The sequence below is a fragment of the Anopheles stephensi genome, chromosome 2, assembly GCF_013141755.1.
Source record: "Anopheles stephensi strain Indian chromosome 2, UCI_ANSTEP_V1.0, whole genome shotgun sequence".
NCBI lineage: Eukaryota > Metazoa > Arthropoda > Insecta > Diptera > Culicidae > Anopheles > Anopheles stephensi.
This window is the reverse complement of record NC_050202.1, coordinates 52,258,655-52,275,480: the sequence shown is the minus strand read 5'-3', so window position 1 is coordinate 52,275,480 and position 16,826 is coordinate 52,258,655. Positions and strand designations below refer to the sequence as shown.

General features: G+C 44.8%; 1 protein-coding gene across 3 annotated transcripts in view; it reads right to left on the bottom strand.

The window, feature by feature from the left end:
• LOC118502710 overlaps positions 1 to 16,826 on the bottom strand; it is a 48,149-nt gene that overhangs the window by 28,625 nt on the left and 2,698 nt on the right. For all 3 annotated transcript variants that reach the window (XM_036035257.1, XM_036035256.1, XM_036035255.1), the window contains exon 2: positions 14,918 to 16,740. In XM_036035257.1, the coding sequence (XP_035891150.1) occupies positions 14,918 to 15,694 (777 nt within the window). In that variant the 5' untranslated portion in view covers positions 15,695 to 16,740. The remainder of the gene's footprint in view (positions 1 to 14,917; positions 16,741 to 16,826) is intronic.

Below are 16,826 nucleotides of genomic sequence, written 5' to 3'. Positions count from 1 at the left end.
TCTGTTGCAATCATCATCGCAACCATCATGTTGATTCATTGTCGATCCACGCAAGCCGCAACATCCGTCCTTAAGCTAACAAATCATTTCGGAATTACTCCCGAGGTCTAATTAGTTCGTACGATTTGCCTTTGGCGGGCAGATACCAAAAAAAGCACTTGCTCCCAGCGCGCACCTGAGCTAAATAGAATCAGCAGCTCGGTAGGATAAACAGAAGCGACGGTAGTTCTTTGCAAATACGTTGATTATTAATTGCTTCGTATTTAATGCTGAAGAGATTCGCAGCGAAAATGAACTTCGAATGAGGTTGTATCTAAGCAGAAGGAGGTCTCAAGTGTTATAAATCAACTTTATACTAAACGCTCACTAAAAAATCCTTATTAAAGAACCCCAACCGTATCTCAATGCGTTATGAAGCTCTTCCGTTAGCAGTAACCACTCTACACTTCTGAAGTACAGGTGGCAAAATTAGTCGTCATATGTGACGCCCGCATTACCGGTACGCACCAGCCAAGCATGGAAAGCTTAGTAGCAAAACAGCACCCGGCTTTTCCCGAACAGTCCCAAAGTCTTACGACCTAACGTCCTAACGAAACACAAACAACACCCAGAACCGTCAGATCCTTGGGTGACCCTCGATAGGTAGTCCCACGGGTAGTTCTGTACGCGTACTGCTGGCTTATTCCTTTCCTTTCCTAGAGTATGCGTGCTTCATAACACCAATTAGATCCGTCCCGAGGCTAGTGTAGTTCCAGCTTAACAAACTTGCTGGGCGGCACACACTTGCTCGCATCAAGTGCAAACGTACTCGCAACCGTACTCGACCAGTAATAAATAAGAACGGAACCTCCGGAACCGACTGTCGGAACTTACTTCCATGTAAATCTGCGTACGGGGCATTCGGTGAAGCATATTTCATACAAGCCGAGAGGGCACTGGTACAACACAGCTTGTACCCGTTTTGTAACCTTTGAGCTTTAGAAACGTTGGCAGAAGAGGGAAAAAAACCACACATTTCTCTGTAAAGCTTTGCCCAGTTCTATTCAAAGCTGGAAGCTGACTGGTGGTTCTTACAAGCGAGCTTTACGGTTCACGTAGTTAAGTACATTTCGTGCAGTGAGTACCGATGTGCCAGTGAGTGATGTGATTTTAGAAAAGTACGTGCTAGATTAAACTCTTACTTTACCGAGTATTAAATCTCCGCTGAGGGCAGACTAAGTGGGGTCTGTAAATAACGCAAAGGGGATGCGTTATGAATTTTGCAGTAACGTCAAATATGTTTCAGTGTTATTTTTTGAGGAAAATGAAAATGGGTTCTGCGTAAAGTGCAACAGAATAACTCAAGCTTATTTAATAACAGGATGAGGTTCCCGTAAAACTAAGTTGAAGATCTTGGGAAAATATTTTAAACGGAGTATACAGGCTTTCTTGGATGAACTAGTAATCTCTTAACCACTGCCGGACATTACCATTACCGTAAACAATTTAAAGATAGAGCTGTTGAATGTTGAACAATTCTACATACAATTTTCTTCTTCTTCTTCTTGACTAAACGACAACTTACGCTTAGGTAATGCCTTCCATTTCTGGTTTTAGTAGACTTCACTACGGAGAAATGGTCCGGGTGGGATTTGAACCTCGGACCTACCATATGAACACTGGTGCTCTATTGCCTCCACCAACGGAACCACCCCTAATTTCTGAACCCTGTTACCCTGTTATAATTACCCAATCAAAGACAGAATTGATAAAAATTGAATGTCTTAAAGATTTAAGAGGAATGTCAGGATTGTAATATTATTGTGCAGTTTGACACTTTATCTTGAAAGGTGCCAAGTAAGTTTGTTAGAGTCCAGTTGTACCTGTAAACTTCTTATAACATTTTACCTTGTCCACTTTATTATAAGAAGTGTAAAGATCATCTCAAAACATCCAAAAGTCTGTATCGAATTACGTCTAGAAAACAAAAATTCTGACTGGTAGATAAAAAGATCGATAATTTAAAGTGATAAGGCCCGTTTAACTACATCTTCTTCTTCTTCTTGGCTTAACGAACTCGAACTCTAATTTCATGCCTGCCTTTTTAAACTCATTGATACCACGAAGTTGGATAGTCATTCCTCACTACAGGGAGATGGTCAGGATGGAATTTGAACCCCGGTCCTGCTGTGTGACGTCGGTCGTCCAACGGAAGGACCCCCAATTTCTGGATTCTGCTCAAAATAAAGCAGACTATTTGAAGTTAAAACTGATTTTTTTTAATATCCTCAAGGTTTCAGCCATGATAAGACAGAATATATTCTTGCAGTTCCACTCGTGGATTTATCACTTCATCTTGGAGGTTGTCGAATAAGATCGATAGAGTCAAGCAGTATCTATAACTTGTACACATCATCCAGCAACGGCTCATACAGCGATGTAGAATAAATAAACCAAACCTTACATCCGCGTGCATATAAATGAAATCTAAACTCTTGCACGACCTTCAACTACGTAATTCATTCACAACAACAGCGTCTCATATCACAAGGTTACCGTTGATTCATGGAGCACTTCGTCATTATTGGTGAGTACATCAAGTGCGTGCCGTTATCAGCTCCGGAAAGAGCTCTTGACCAGTCATGGATACTTACGCCTACAGCCAAGTAGTTGCAAGGTTACTGGTATGCACTTCCCGATATGCAATGACGTCCCATTTTGTATAGCGTCATAAATCTGATGCAATAACAGTCTCCGATGTATCGCCCAAAATGGATCCCAAACTGACTTACAGCAAACCCAAATTAAATTCCTTGCTAAAGCGAGATTAGTGCCTTAATAAAAATTGTTGTGGTATTGTTGATTGCAGGTCTGTAATGTCCACTCAAAAAATTTCGAACCACATCAGAAGTGAGCAAAAACAGCTGAAAACACCTTATGAAGGTATTTCCTTATTGTTTCGTTTGCTATTCCTGACCCAGAACCCATTTCACCCCTGAGCGGACGCCATGTGAGTGTAAAGAAGAGCCACCCTTTTGGGTAAAACAGCTCCAAAACCACAGAAAGGTTGTTGTTACCCGACCAAACCAAAGAAGGAGGGGGGGGGGGAGCAAGGCAATTATTTAGAAAGGTTCCGGTGCTGCGCACAAGATGAAAAATCCCTCCACAAAAGCCGTAAGACAAAATGTGCATTAGAAGAATTGCCTGTGTATGCTCACGAACCGAACAGGGGAACGGGACTGGAATGAATTTGACAGTCTTCAACTCTCTCGTGCATGTGAAATGGTGCTAACCGTACCACATAAGAGGCAGCAAGCCGTAGTGCCGTAGTGCCGCTCTACAACGGAATGCCCTACTGTCGGTATCTTTAGTTCTCCCCAGTATTTTTTGCATTCCCTGCATACGTACTTAGAACCACTCCAAAACATGGCGTATTTAGCTCCCTTTAAGCTTAAAAATAATAACCTCTTTGATTTTTTTCTTTCGCAACTGGAGGCGTCAGAAAAATGTGAAGCTCGATCTCTACTACTTCTGCCATAAATTGATGAAAAAGACAGTTCACTAGAATTCACCTCCACCAGATGCGGATTTTTTTCTTCATACGTGTCAAGTGTTATTACCACCAGGAAGTGTGAACTTTCGGATTCCTAGAAACCATTTTCCCGCTGATTCGACCCAAAAATCAGGTAGCAAGTGTCATCAAATAACGATAGCAACGCTTCTTCAGAGAACGGTCTCCAGCTACAGATAAACAACAATTTTTTTCTCTCCAAAACACTAATAAATCTGGAACGTCAATGCTGCTTTCGAGAGGGGGAGCCTTTTTCTCCCACATTCCCGTTGCGCAATAGTAGCAACAATAAAAGCACCCGTAATCAAATTCGTAGAATGCAACGCTAGAACTTGTGGGGAGGGAGGAAAAACCCAGTATTTGCCCCAAAAGATTTCCCCATAAAACGTGTATTCAATACGAGCGATACGGTTGTACGGGATTTTTGGTCGGCATATATGGTTTTGGCGTAGGAATTGACACGTGTATGGCAACAATGGGCACATCTGGAGGCACTTCTGAGGAAGGCACCGGCAGAAAAGTGATACACTTTCAGGCCTTTTCATTTATGATTCACAAGTGCGTCCCACATTTTGCTCACTAAATTGACATAGGGTTACAGGGAGTCCTGCGTGCCTGTATCCGTCATCAAAAGGATGCCGAAGGATGCGTGATGAAGATTCCCATCTGGATATTGTTTGATATTTCCAAAAGGGGGTGAAAACCTGAGGAGTTGAGGAGGTTCTAGCTGGTAGCTGCGACAATACACAAAACACACTGAGAGGGAAATGAACGGCTTGAAACTAAGTAAGAGATTTAACAGAGTACGAAGGAATTGAATGTATGAAAAAAGGATCGCCATCAATCAAGGTTTGATTGAGATTTACTGAACACAGAATAGATGAAGCTCAATTTATGTTCCAGCTAAACTTGTTTTGATGTGAAAGGATTAAAGAGCTGTAGTATGTGTTTTGAAAAGCTCCAAGAATAACCATTTAGGGCTATATCAATACCAAGGACTATCCTTCAACCGCTTTTGGGTTAAGATTCAAACAGTTTAGTTCTGACCACAACTACCAATTCTTATTGACTAAAGCCTTTAAAAAACAGATAATTTCCTCCCCCGATGTACACAAGCACGAGCAGTCCACCGAAGCACACGTTGCCTTGAAATGGCGTCACAGCGACTACCGCTATTCGCAACAAACAAACCAACAACCTCTGAGAGAGCCACCTGCAAGATGGCCGTTCGAGTAGGGCCCGCAGTCGACTTCCGAAACCGGTTCCAAACCACCCCGATCCGATGAGGTATGGTTACGTGTCTTACTCCTCCACTACTTGCCTCATCCAAGTCCCTCGAAGCGTTATGAGATTTAACAAACATGAATGAGAGTTCAGGCCGTGAGTGCCACCACGATTCGCCATCATGCACAACACAACTATCAGCAAAAGCTAAGGCAAAAGAATTACCCAAGAAATCGCGGTTGCCACGAAAAAACACGGGAGAAAATAACCGGGCCTCAACTCCAAAACTACCCGCTCTGGTGCGATTAACATTTGACCTTTATTTTATTTTTCCCGTTTCTGTTCCCGCGTCGATTCCAGGTACCGAGAAGTTGAATAATGGAGTTGATTTTTTTTTTTTTTGTTTTTTGTCTACCCTCGTTGGTGGTTGGAGAATAATCTTCTTAAAAGCACAGAACGCTCCCTATATCCGGATGAAAATCCTCGTGCCTCTTCCAAGAGCCTACAGAATCGTTCCCGTTTTTGTTGCCCATGAAACAGGCAGATAAAGGTGACCACCTCTAATGACTTTTCTTTGGCGCTTTGTTCCATAGCATTTGTTACAAACATTACCAAAAAAAAACGCGTAAGCGTAAAATAAGTTAAAGCTCACTCAAACAAATCACGCCGCTTCTTGATTTCAGGTCCCCCGGCCGAACGAAACCAGACAAACACTTGTACCCTAATCCACTTAGCGTCTAAACAACTTAAACTGCGATAACTATTATCACTCCGGTTCGCCCATTTTACGATTACTCTACCCTTCTGAGGCCCCGCGAAGAAGGGAGGCCCCGGAACGATGTTGAGGTGCGTGTTTGGTTGGCAATAGAAATTGAATGGCTGCTCCATAAACACAGTGCGCCCACCGCTTTTCCCGCGCCAAAACACGGCCTGCGATGGGGTGTGTAATATGTAACAGCAAAACGGTGGTCTCCGTGAAGCACAAGTTGTGCGGAAAGAATAAGAACTCCCCGGGAGAGATAAAGAGACAAAATGGAGCGGCATGCCCCGGTAAGGTATGCGGCCTACACATGAGCTCTGGCAAGTCCGCAGGCTCCACGGAGGAGACCACGGAGAAGCAGCGAATGGTGTTTTATCATCAGGGATAAGAAGTAAGAAGTTCGTTCAGCCGTTCTGCGCTTACTGCATCATAAGCGCCAAAGAAAAGACTCGCAAGTCTCACAAGTCTCACGCTAAGCTGGGCTGGGTAACGGCTGGGTAGAAACACCAAGAGGCATGGGCATGGTAACGGGGAGACTTTAATCAGATTATAAAAATTACTTTCGCAACAACGAGTTTCACCAGGCACACCGCTACGGTGACCACCGAGCTTTCTTCCTGCTCGAGTCGCTTCCGAAGCTACCATTTACCTTCCAGCGGACAAGGTTCACGCTCAGTCTTCCACCACCGATATTCTGTGCCGTTCAATTTGCGAGCGTCTTGCGAACTTCTGCTGACACAGCGCTTCGGAACGCCTCGGGAGACGAACGTTCGCACATAAATATGAACTCATTTGCCAGACGCTGAGCTTGCGCATGCCATCGTAAACTACGCTCCGGGCTTCACCGGGGATACTGATGGAGGTGGGCCGATGGTAGGTGATCATCCGTAACGAATTTTTCGTGGCTGGATGAAATAATAAAAGCTCGTTGCTTTAAATAGTAAAAGCCACCGCACACCGTTCGACAGATCGTATCGACGGCCAGGATATTCGTTCACGGCGTCTCAAAAGACGTTCGCCATTTTCTTGGCCCTATCCTAAGCCCACCCGGATGCTGCTGCGGAAATGGTAGAAACTTCGTTCATTCTGGTTGAAAAATTGAAAAATGGAACGTATCTAAGTGTCCCAAGCGCCTCCGGGTGCGACCGATAGAGTAGTAGCAACATGACGAACACAACAACATGAAAGTTTAACCTGCACAAGCGACTGCTACAAAACATACCACCGGCAGTTGACGTGGTGAGCCTTATACACGGACCAGGACGGCCAGCACGGCCGCTGGTTCAATTGAAACCATAAAACAGAACGATCCGCATCTTTCGCATACTTTGTGCGCCGTTTGTCGAACGCATCAGCGAGCGCGGTTTGTGGTTCGGTGTGGTCTACTTCCAACGGCCTCCGAACGAACGTCTCTCATTATGATGGAATTAAATTCTAAGCAAATGAGATTATCATCATTAACGCCACAATTGAATTGATCTCACCGAACGAGAGCAATCTTTATGCAGAACCTTCATGGTGGTAAATGCTCTCCGACCACGCGGTTTACGCACTTTTGATTCTATGTTTCATAACCTTCGTTTCGTTGCCTGCAGCGGTTGGGATGAAAATGTAAAATGAAACCAAAACGTAAACCTTACCCAGGTCAACAAATAAATAAGTCAATAAGATTCAAGATAAACGATGTCGCGCTCTCTAGGTCGAGCGACGTTGGGAAGCAAACTCTTGCAGCAAACGAAGACCGTTTAGCAATTGTAGGTCTAGGTTTACAGTGTTATTTATACCGAGTCATTTTGGTAGAAAAAAATAATGTTAGTCCTTAAAAACTTCATCATAGTCCTTCATATTTTCATTATTCAAATACAACTTTTGTAACAGCCGTTGTTAAACTTCATATAGGTCCGGACGACTTGCCCAAAACAGTAGAGAAATGAAGCCTAGGTACAAAGGTACAAAGATATTTTTTGCTTGATTGTCCAATAAGACATGGTTTCTCGTAATAGCCCAAGTTTAACTTGACTTCTTGACTAACGTGGAGCAACCCGTTGGTAGAGGTGAAAACGGATCCGGATCTTCATACGACAGGACCCGGGTTCGAATCCCATCCGGACTGTTGCTCTCTAGTGAGGACTGACTATCCAACTACGCGGCATCATTAAATTTAGCAAGCCAGAAATGGCAGGCATGATCTAAGAGGCTGTTAGGCCAAGAAGAGAGAGTGAGAGAGAGAGAGAGAGAGAGAACTTGACTTTTTGGATTCCATTCTGATTGGTAAGCATCCTATTTATTGATGACTTGTTTATTTAAGCACAAAAAAATCAGATTTTGAAATTCCATAGTTCATGGACGAATTATTCAATATCATGAGCTACCAAACGCTAAGTATTGCTCAAATTAATTGTTGCTTGAATATGTTACTTCATTAAACACGCATACAAAAAACAACATCGCATATACGATTCGGACAGACAACTGTCATCTTATTTTTAATTGTTTTATCAAGAGCTGTCAAAACCTTTCTATTATGAGACCTGTATCGATGAACCCTAATCTTATGCTATTGACTGACACATTTTGACTAAACCAGAAACAACATAAAACAAACATAAGTGACTCAAAGTTGCTTTTTTAATATCTTCCAAGATCTACAACGAAGTTTTAAAATAAGACAAACTAGGTTGAATATCTGCATATACATGCACTACACGCTTTTACCAAAGGGGATAGTAATGTTTGAAATATTGAATAAAACAAAATTTCTTGTCTTACAGTTTTGTGAAAATCTCTTCTACTGTCATTTTAGTATAAACATTAGTTCTTGGCCGGAGTTGTTCAAACCGTACCGATGGAATAATTACAGTAGTACATGTCAAAGTGTGATTATATCTGTCAGTGCTTGCCTGTAGCGACATCTATTGGGAAACAATAGAAATAAGGCATTGATTAAAAGCAAGTGATGGAACATGTCTGACAATCTGTTGGTCAGAACAGCAATAAGTATTTCAGTATAACTTAATAACCCTGTACAGCTAAAAATTGTCAGGCAAAACAGTAAACCAAGCTGCAGTGTAATTTTATCCGATGCTTCTCCAAAACAACTACTTTAATTTATTACTCGTCGCAACAGCTCAACCTCTGTGAAGATTCAATTAAATTAAAAGCAAATTACATTTTCTACCATCATTCCAAACCTTTCTGCCATATCTACCCCATTTACTTTTACCCTTTTATTTGTTTACATTGGACTTAATTGACTTTATTTTTTAAGGTTTTGCAATTTACTGCATTCCAAAGCAACCACCATGGTTGTCAACAAATTTTACATTTTGCTTCGGCAAACGGCAAAACCACCGGGATTGTGGTTTCTCCCGCTAGTAAGCTAATTGTAAACCATGTTTTCCCTCGGGTGCAGTCAAAACATTTTATGGCCCTCTGAGTGTGTTTTTTTGCCCTGCAATTGAGCATTGGATGCCAATGCGTTTCGCTAAAAATTAATTTATCGTCGGAAAAGGTGCAAATACACACACAGCCACACAGCGAACCCAATGCCAGCAGCCTTGTTGCTCGCTGGGCTTGTCTGGTTGCGGTTGTACGGTGTCGAAAACCATTACCACGAATTGGACCGTGTCTGGCACACGTGTCGGTGTGGCGAAAGCTCAACACCCCAGTGGCACACTTACCGCGTACACCGCGCACACACACCCGCGAGCGCTTTAATTGAAACGCTCCAAAGCTCCGGCCGGTATCGTCGGGGCGCTGCCAGTAGCGTCAATCATCCATGCTCTCGCTGCTGCGTTTCGCATCGGAACGAACGAACGAACCATCTAATTACCGCAGGTTGTCAGACTCGAAACCTCATTCCGGCCAGAAACAGAATTATGCCACCGAAAGTCGAACGGGTAGGGCACAATGATTTTTGGCCAGCAATATGCATCGGTAAACGCGTACGGATACAAACCCGGACGTTTCTGAGGCTCTCGCTGCGTTTATGCCAATGGCGTCGGACAGTTCTGCAGTCACCACCGTCATCACTCACTGTTTGACTTCTTCTGTGGTGCAATGCTGTATCGCTGTTTGCGTTGTTTTGGGGTTAGCTTTTTGTTTTGTCCGAGACGTTCCCTGTCAACGTCAGACGCTTAATTTCTTATGCAAATCAAAAGTGGTTCCGTTCGGGTGCTCATCAGCCTTTTCCCACTCGAAGCACACTCCCAGTGACCAGAGACAAAGTCACCAAGGCACCAAGTAGCATTAGCGGGAGAAGCCGAGTGGAACAAAAAAAATTGTGCCACACAACAATAGCTGGCAGGAGACACAGAAAGCCATCAGTACGCTTGCTCAAAGCCACGAGTGACTGAAGTCTCGTGTACGTGCCTACTTCCCAGCTCCAGGATCGTCCATTTCTTGAGCTTGCTCTAGAGCGTCAAAACTCTTCTTTCCACGTACGTGCTCAACAGTGGCCAAACGACATCCTTTCGAGGATGTGTTCCGTGCTTCCGTTTAATGCGGTCATGTGTGTGTGTGTGTGTGTGGTGGTTTGATTCGTGGGTGCGCCTGGGAGGTATGCAACCGGTGCGCGTCCTTGAGCAATTCAAAACAGCACAGCCCACCCCATTAGGCGTGTCGGCGGAAATGAAACCTAATAGACACACAAACACACAGACACATACCCGTTCCAGCTAATGGGCTGCTCATTGTTACCTTCATTACGCACAAATTGTGCGAGCGAGCTGTGCCAAACTTTTCCACTTCCGGCCGTACAACTGAGCGAGCATAATTACCGTCCTGGGCCAGGATGTCGACCGCGAAAACACACGTCCTGCCTGCCAAGAATGGCGCATGCATTGAATTTTGAATGATTTTAATTAAATTGTACTACAAACAGGCGGTACCGGTCTCTTGTCTGTCCTTTTTCCGTGTGTCAACCGCCGTACAAGTGGCTCGTACCAAACCTTTATCCGGCGGAAAAGCTTTGGCAGAAAGGAATCTGTGGCTGTGGTTTACCGGTACCTTCACAATACGTCAACAGGCAAACACGCACCCACGGTGACAAATGGATATTTGGTGTGCACCGTAGGCTGCGAAGGAATGTGTAGATAAAGATCCGCTTACTTCGCTTCGGGCCGGTGTTATGGTGATAAAGTTCGGTTAAGCGTCGAATTAGCATAGTCAACAAGCTGCTTAAGCATGCCGCCACTTGGATGGTGGCGAACGAACAATAATTTGGTGGTGAGGTTTTGTGTGGGAACGCTCGAAATGAATTAAATTTTTCAAGAGCGCAAACTTCTTCTGGTGTATTGGAAGGAGGAACACACATTGTTATGGGCGTCATGTCGTGACCACAGAATAAATAATAAGACTGTAATTCGATATTAATTATTAAATAAACAACATGGGATTATAATCCAAGTGATCACATGAAATTGAGTAAAAAGTTTGTTTCAGCTCAATATAATTCATTGTAATTTTATAAGCATTTGTTTGGTTTTTTATGAGCAATCAGTTGCTACTTTCTCTAGAATACATCAAGACAAGGTTGTCCTAGAGAAGACTGTGAAACGAATTCCAGCAAATGTCTGTTGGTTATCTCTTCGATCTGCTGCCAACCGTTCATACTACAGCCTGAGGAAACTTCTCCACTCTAAATACCTGTCGCGACGGACGAAGCTGGGACTGTACAGAACTTTTATAGTCCCAGTACTCACATACGCCTCTGAGAGATGGACTCTGTCCAAAACTGACGAAGCCCTCTTAGCCGCGTTCGAGAGGAAGATGCTCAGAAGGATTTTTGGCCCCGTACGTGTGGCAGGACAATGGAGGAGCCGCTACAATGACGATCTCTACTAGCTGTACGATCTCACCATCGTGCAGCGAATTAGTCTCGTCAGGCTCCCGTGGACTGGTCACGTCATGAGAATGACACCGGACGACCAAGCCCGTAAAGTCCTTTTAGGTTGTCCACACGGACAGAGGTAGGTCCAAATTGAGAGGGAGTGATGGCGTTGATGCGATGGCCAGAACGGCCGGGATAACGGATTGGCAGACGACGGCGCTAAACCATGAGCGGTATCGAGGATTGTTGCAGCAGGCCAAGACCGCAAAGCGGTTGTAGCGCCTGATAAGTAAGTAAGTAAGTATCTCTTCGATCGACGATTTACCACAAAGACGATGTCCTCTCAGAAGTTAACTCCGATTTTTTCCCCACAAATGTCCCCAATGTCCTGGATCATGTCTTGACCCCTGGTCATGTCTTAGGTCATGTCTGTAATTTCTGGCCTACTACACTTATTGATAGCACATACAGTCCTAACTTCTTCTTCTTTCTTGGCACTACAACCTCGAGAGGTCTCGGCCTGCCATTTCTGGCTTTTAAAGTAGCAAAGTAGTCAGCCCTGCGTACGAAGTCCTAACTACCAGAGTCCTAACTACAAGGAGACGGTCCAGCGACCTGAGCTTAATAAGGACGTGAAACCTGGGACTGAACCTAAATAATAGTAATAATATTATGTAATAAAATAACCAGACAATAAAATCTTGAACCTCACGTCAATTCTTCGGCATTTGAAGAGTCCTGAACAGCTATAAGGTGAGCGGAATTCTTAACCAAGTAGATTTTTTCAATATTTTTTAGGAGTTGAAAGTTGCAAACCTCAAGGTTGTTATAAAAAGTCATCAGGAAGAGGAAGTCACTATTTCAAACTGGATCTCTATTTCAGGACCCATATTAAAAATAGTGACAAATCCTCAATAGCTCCTCCAAATTAACTGAAAGCGCTATAATCTTTTGATTATAAATTAAAGACTTATTTACATTTAAAGATAGTTGGACAAGTTTCTAGAACACAGGGCATGAATGAAAAATCTGTTCAATGTGGCTAATGGATAAGTTAATATATCAAAAAGAAATCTGAAAACAATCTCCATAAACCTCACTTGCCTTAAAAGTTTTAAAATGCTTTAAATTGTTTATCCAACCCCTCTCACCGTATCCAAATTCCAAAACATCCGCTTCATTCACATCAACTATAATCACACGAGGCTGATAAAATCGAAAGCCAGAAATTCTCACCTTCACAACAACCCTATTTTGAATTTGGGTAAACACTCGATATCGCCCAACTACGATCGTTCACACCGTTGGCAATAGGTTGCAGATCTTGCCAAGTGCCGGTGACACCTTGCTCATTCACGCACCATGTTTACCGAGCGCACTGGGTGGCGAGAGCTACCGAAAGCTACCGAAGTGATAAAACGGTGATAAAATATTCGAACAAATATGCTCCAAACCCTGGCAAACGTTTGCCAGTCGGTTCGATGTGAGCCCATGAAACTACGCCGATTTCATTCACTTTATGCTAAAAACGTTCAAAGGGTGTTCGAGGTGCGCACCTGACTTCGGTTCCAGCTAGGTAAACAAAGCGAATGCAAAGTGTTACCGGGTACGTTGCCAATTCGAATGGTGTTTTGTGCAAGGGGCACGAATTAGCCAGTCGGCTTTTCCGGTCCTGTAAACATATGTTTGCCAGGTGCGAACTAGGTGTCGCAAAGGGGTGCGCATCTTTTGGGACCCTGTGTGCTGTGCCGATAAAACCGGGCTAAAAGTGTAACAGTATTCTAATGCGATAAGAATATATTTTTTCCCCTATTCTTTGCGTCTGCTGTAAGATAAGAATGGCAATCACGAATGAGTCATAGCTGCAACTAGTGACCGTGTTGATGATGCGAATCACAATATAATTTTGCTAACTGGAATCAATGAAGCAAGATGGTTATCACTTTATTGGTGGCACTTGACGACATGGTCCAGCCTCGTTGCTCCCAACGATGGTCCACTGGCTAATTTGACAATCAACACACAGAAGCTAATCGGTAAATTGCACTTTCTAGCGATACGACGGGAGCTGTATCAAATCCCATCCGGACTGTCCACCGTGTGTCCAAGAAGACGAAGAAGAGATATTAATGTGTGGCAGTCGGGAAAAAAGCTTAACAAAGTTTTACCAGACCCTGAAACCGCCAAATCTGTCCGCAACACTGATAAACACACTGTCCAATAAAACTTCAATATCAACCACCGTGCAGGTACAGGCCGGCCAGATAAGACCCGCAAGGGAGGAGGAACGCAAATTGATATCTTTACGCTTTGCACCATGTTGCAGTGTCGCAATGTCGCCGCTGTCTATACGACTGCTTGGTTGTCCGAGGTGTCCATGACTCCTGCAACTTTACCGATAACCGGGACCAAAAATAACCAACCGGAAGACATGGGCTTTGCCGAATTCGTACATTCCTTGCATTAGCGTATCTTCCTGGGAAGCGAACAGCATTCGCCGATTGCCGCATGAGATATTCCCTCCAGCCAGACGGCACAGGACGGCCTACAATAATATTCAATTATACTACATATTAGGGTCACCTTCTGCTTTTTTCCACGTTTTGTAATGGGGACGGGTTGACCCTTTTTCCCACGTACAAGAAAACATGACATGGATTATTAAACCCAGGGCGAAGACTTCCCGTGTCCCATAACAATGACTTTGCCAATGGTAGACGCGAAACTAAAGGGGGAAGATTGCTTCGTAATAAAGCTGCATCTAAAAAACAAACAATTCCTTCTTCAGGGATTCCTGCTGGACATTGTGCGCACTGAAGCCTTCTGTACAATTTTTCCGTGCACTCAGCCGAAACTGAACGTTGCCCAAACGTTCTAGCCTGGAATCGAAACTCTTCACATAATCATGAACTCTGGCAGTGTACGTGAGCTTCTCGAAGACGAAGATTCTCTTCACATTCCGAGTAGTTTTGTGAGCGCCCGAATCCCTCATAAATTATTGTACGGCGGTAAAACGGTGCAGAATGGTCTGGCTTGCTCTTCTTCGGTAACCATCGCTGCGTGAAGACCCTGACAGTGGTTGGGAAAAAGTCTTACACCGACCTGGCACCTAATTTCCATTTCTCGTCGCGCACATGACACACGCTGCTGGTACCTAGCAATGTTTTATGCAAAATGGCACGCTACAGTCAGAAAAGACGGGGCAGTGCCTCAATCCGACTCAACAGCCCCTTTTTGCAGAACTCAACCTTTGTACCCCGTTTTTAGGACACAGTTTGCCGCACTTTTCCAGGTACCAGGCGATTGAGCCGCGCCTGAAACCCGGTGATTACTTTGTTTGCAGAAGTTGTCTTGGTACTGTGTCCACAAAGAAACCTTCGCAATCCCTGAGCAATCAGCACACGACTCTCTACCCTGCATTAGCCCCGAGAGTTCCCGTTCGAAGTCTAGCAATCGCTCATATTTGTTCAAAAACCCCCGTGCGTGGTTCGTCATCCCGGCAACCAGGAACAAACAACAACAATATCTGCAGGTAGGTTGGACCTTCACTTACCTGGTTCGATTCAGGGCTGGAGTGAAGCGCATCCTTTGCATCCTTGCCGCCAATGGTCGTGCCAGCCGTCCCGTACAGTGTCGCCTTATTGCCGTAGGCTGGTGTGAAGGTGTTCGGGTGATGTACACCGAACACGAACGGTCCGTCCAGATCGGCCGGTCCACCACCGGTTGGAGGTGACTCGGTACGGCGGGGCGGTGGCGGTGGTGTCTTGTGCACCATCCGTTGCGGCGGTGCGGGAGGTGTGGGTGAAGCGGCATCAAGCAGCCGCCGGCGAAGTTGCTGATTTGCCACCTTCAGCCCAACTCCATTACCGGCCGCATTAAGCTGATTGTGATGGTACACCAGCTCGTCGTAGTCGTCGTCGTCATCGCTGTTGTTGCTGTTCACCGTGTACTGGTGCACGGTGCGCTGGTGATGTTGGGCCCGGTTAGGCTCAATATCCGAAAACTGAAAGTCGTGCCCAACGTCGTGGGTCGGCGACGGTGGGCTACCGTACGGGTAGCCACGGTGCGAATGGTTCGAGTTCCACGTTTCGTACTGGCGGGTGATCAGGTTAAAGTCGTTGTATCCACGTGTCGGCTTTGGTTGCTGCTGGGCTGCCGCACCGGAACCAACACCGTACGGGAACTGCTTCTTGGTACTCACAACCTGAGGCTGCGCGCGTCGTTCCAGCAGCGGTCTAGTGGACCTGTTAAACGGATGATCACGGGACTGCATTTTCGAGCCGGTACTACCACTGCCACTTCCCAGTATTGGCAGTATCTGTGGTGGCATTTAAATCGACCACCCTCACACGAGGTTCACCGACAGACTGCCCAACGGGTTCCGGTATTTTTCGTGCGAGGACTGGAGATTGTATCTAGGATCGGTCGGAGCTCGGAGAAATGACTTTTTAACCATAAGCACCGATATCGCGATATAGCGAGGAAAAGATTGGCTAAAAGTGGTGGACCTTAACCGTTGCCAAATTTGCTTTCCCTTTTTGAATTTCTCAAAACCTCAATCACCACAGAAGAGGCATGTAGTAATGCACCATGCACACACCAGCTGAAACCACTTTTGAGGTATACGCACTCCGATGCACGAAATCACTCAGGAACGGAAGAACCGTTCGGTTTATTGCCACCCTTCACTCCCCACACACACACGCACACACGTTCTTCCCTTCCGGCACCACAATTGCGTTTGCAACTTCCCTGACGTTCCGGTCACTGAATTTTCCACTTCCCGCTTTTCACTCCCGGACACGTGTACGCGTTAGCAAAAGGTTTAATTTTCATCCAACGCCAATATATTCACAAACACACACACACACACATACATTAGCTCCACACCAACACACCGGTGTAATGAACGGGAAAGCTTCTTTCTTGCGCCGGTTGACTTGCTCAGTGGATTTGACTCACAAGCACACGGCCCATGCAACTATCAAGCTTCCGGTGCTTCCGCTTTTACACTTTGAATTTGATTGAGTGATTGGTGTATAGATATACTCTTTTTTTGTGCTCACTTCACTGCTTTCCTACACTGCACTCTGCTCGTTATCGCGATTCTTTTTTTTGTGTGCTCAAGAGCAGAATAATTGATTACTTGCAAAATTCACTCACCAATATATGTATGTACGTATGCCACACCGGAGGAAACAACTACACATAAACACAGTGAAGCGTGAATCGATGCCGGAACTGCATCTGCACAACCGACGTTACGTTTTCCCGAAGTTTCGCTGCAAATCAGTTTTCTGAGTTGTGTAGCCAGCAAAAGCTTCTCACCTCGGCTGTACGATGAAGAATTGAATACCTATTTCACACTGATAACACCTGCAACGGAAGCAAAACAAAGCACGATTAGCTAATGACTTCGGTTTGACATGACAGACTTCATTTGACAACTCGCTTGACAACTG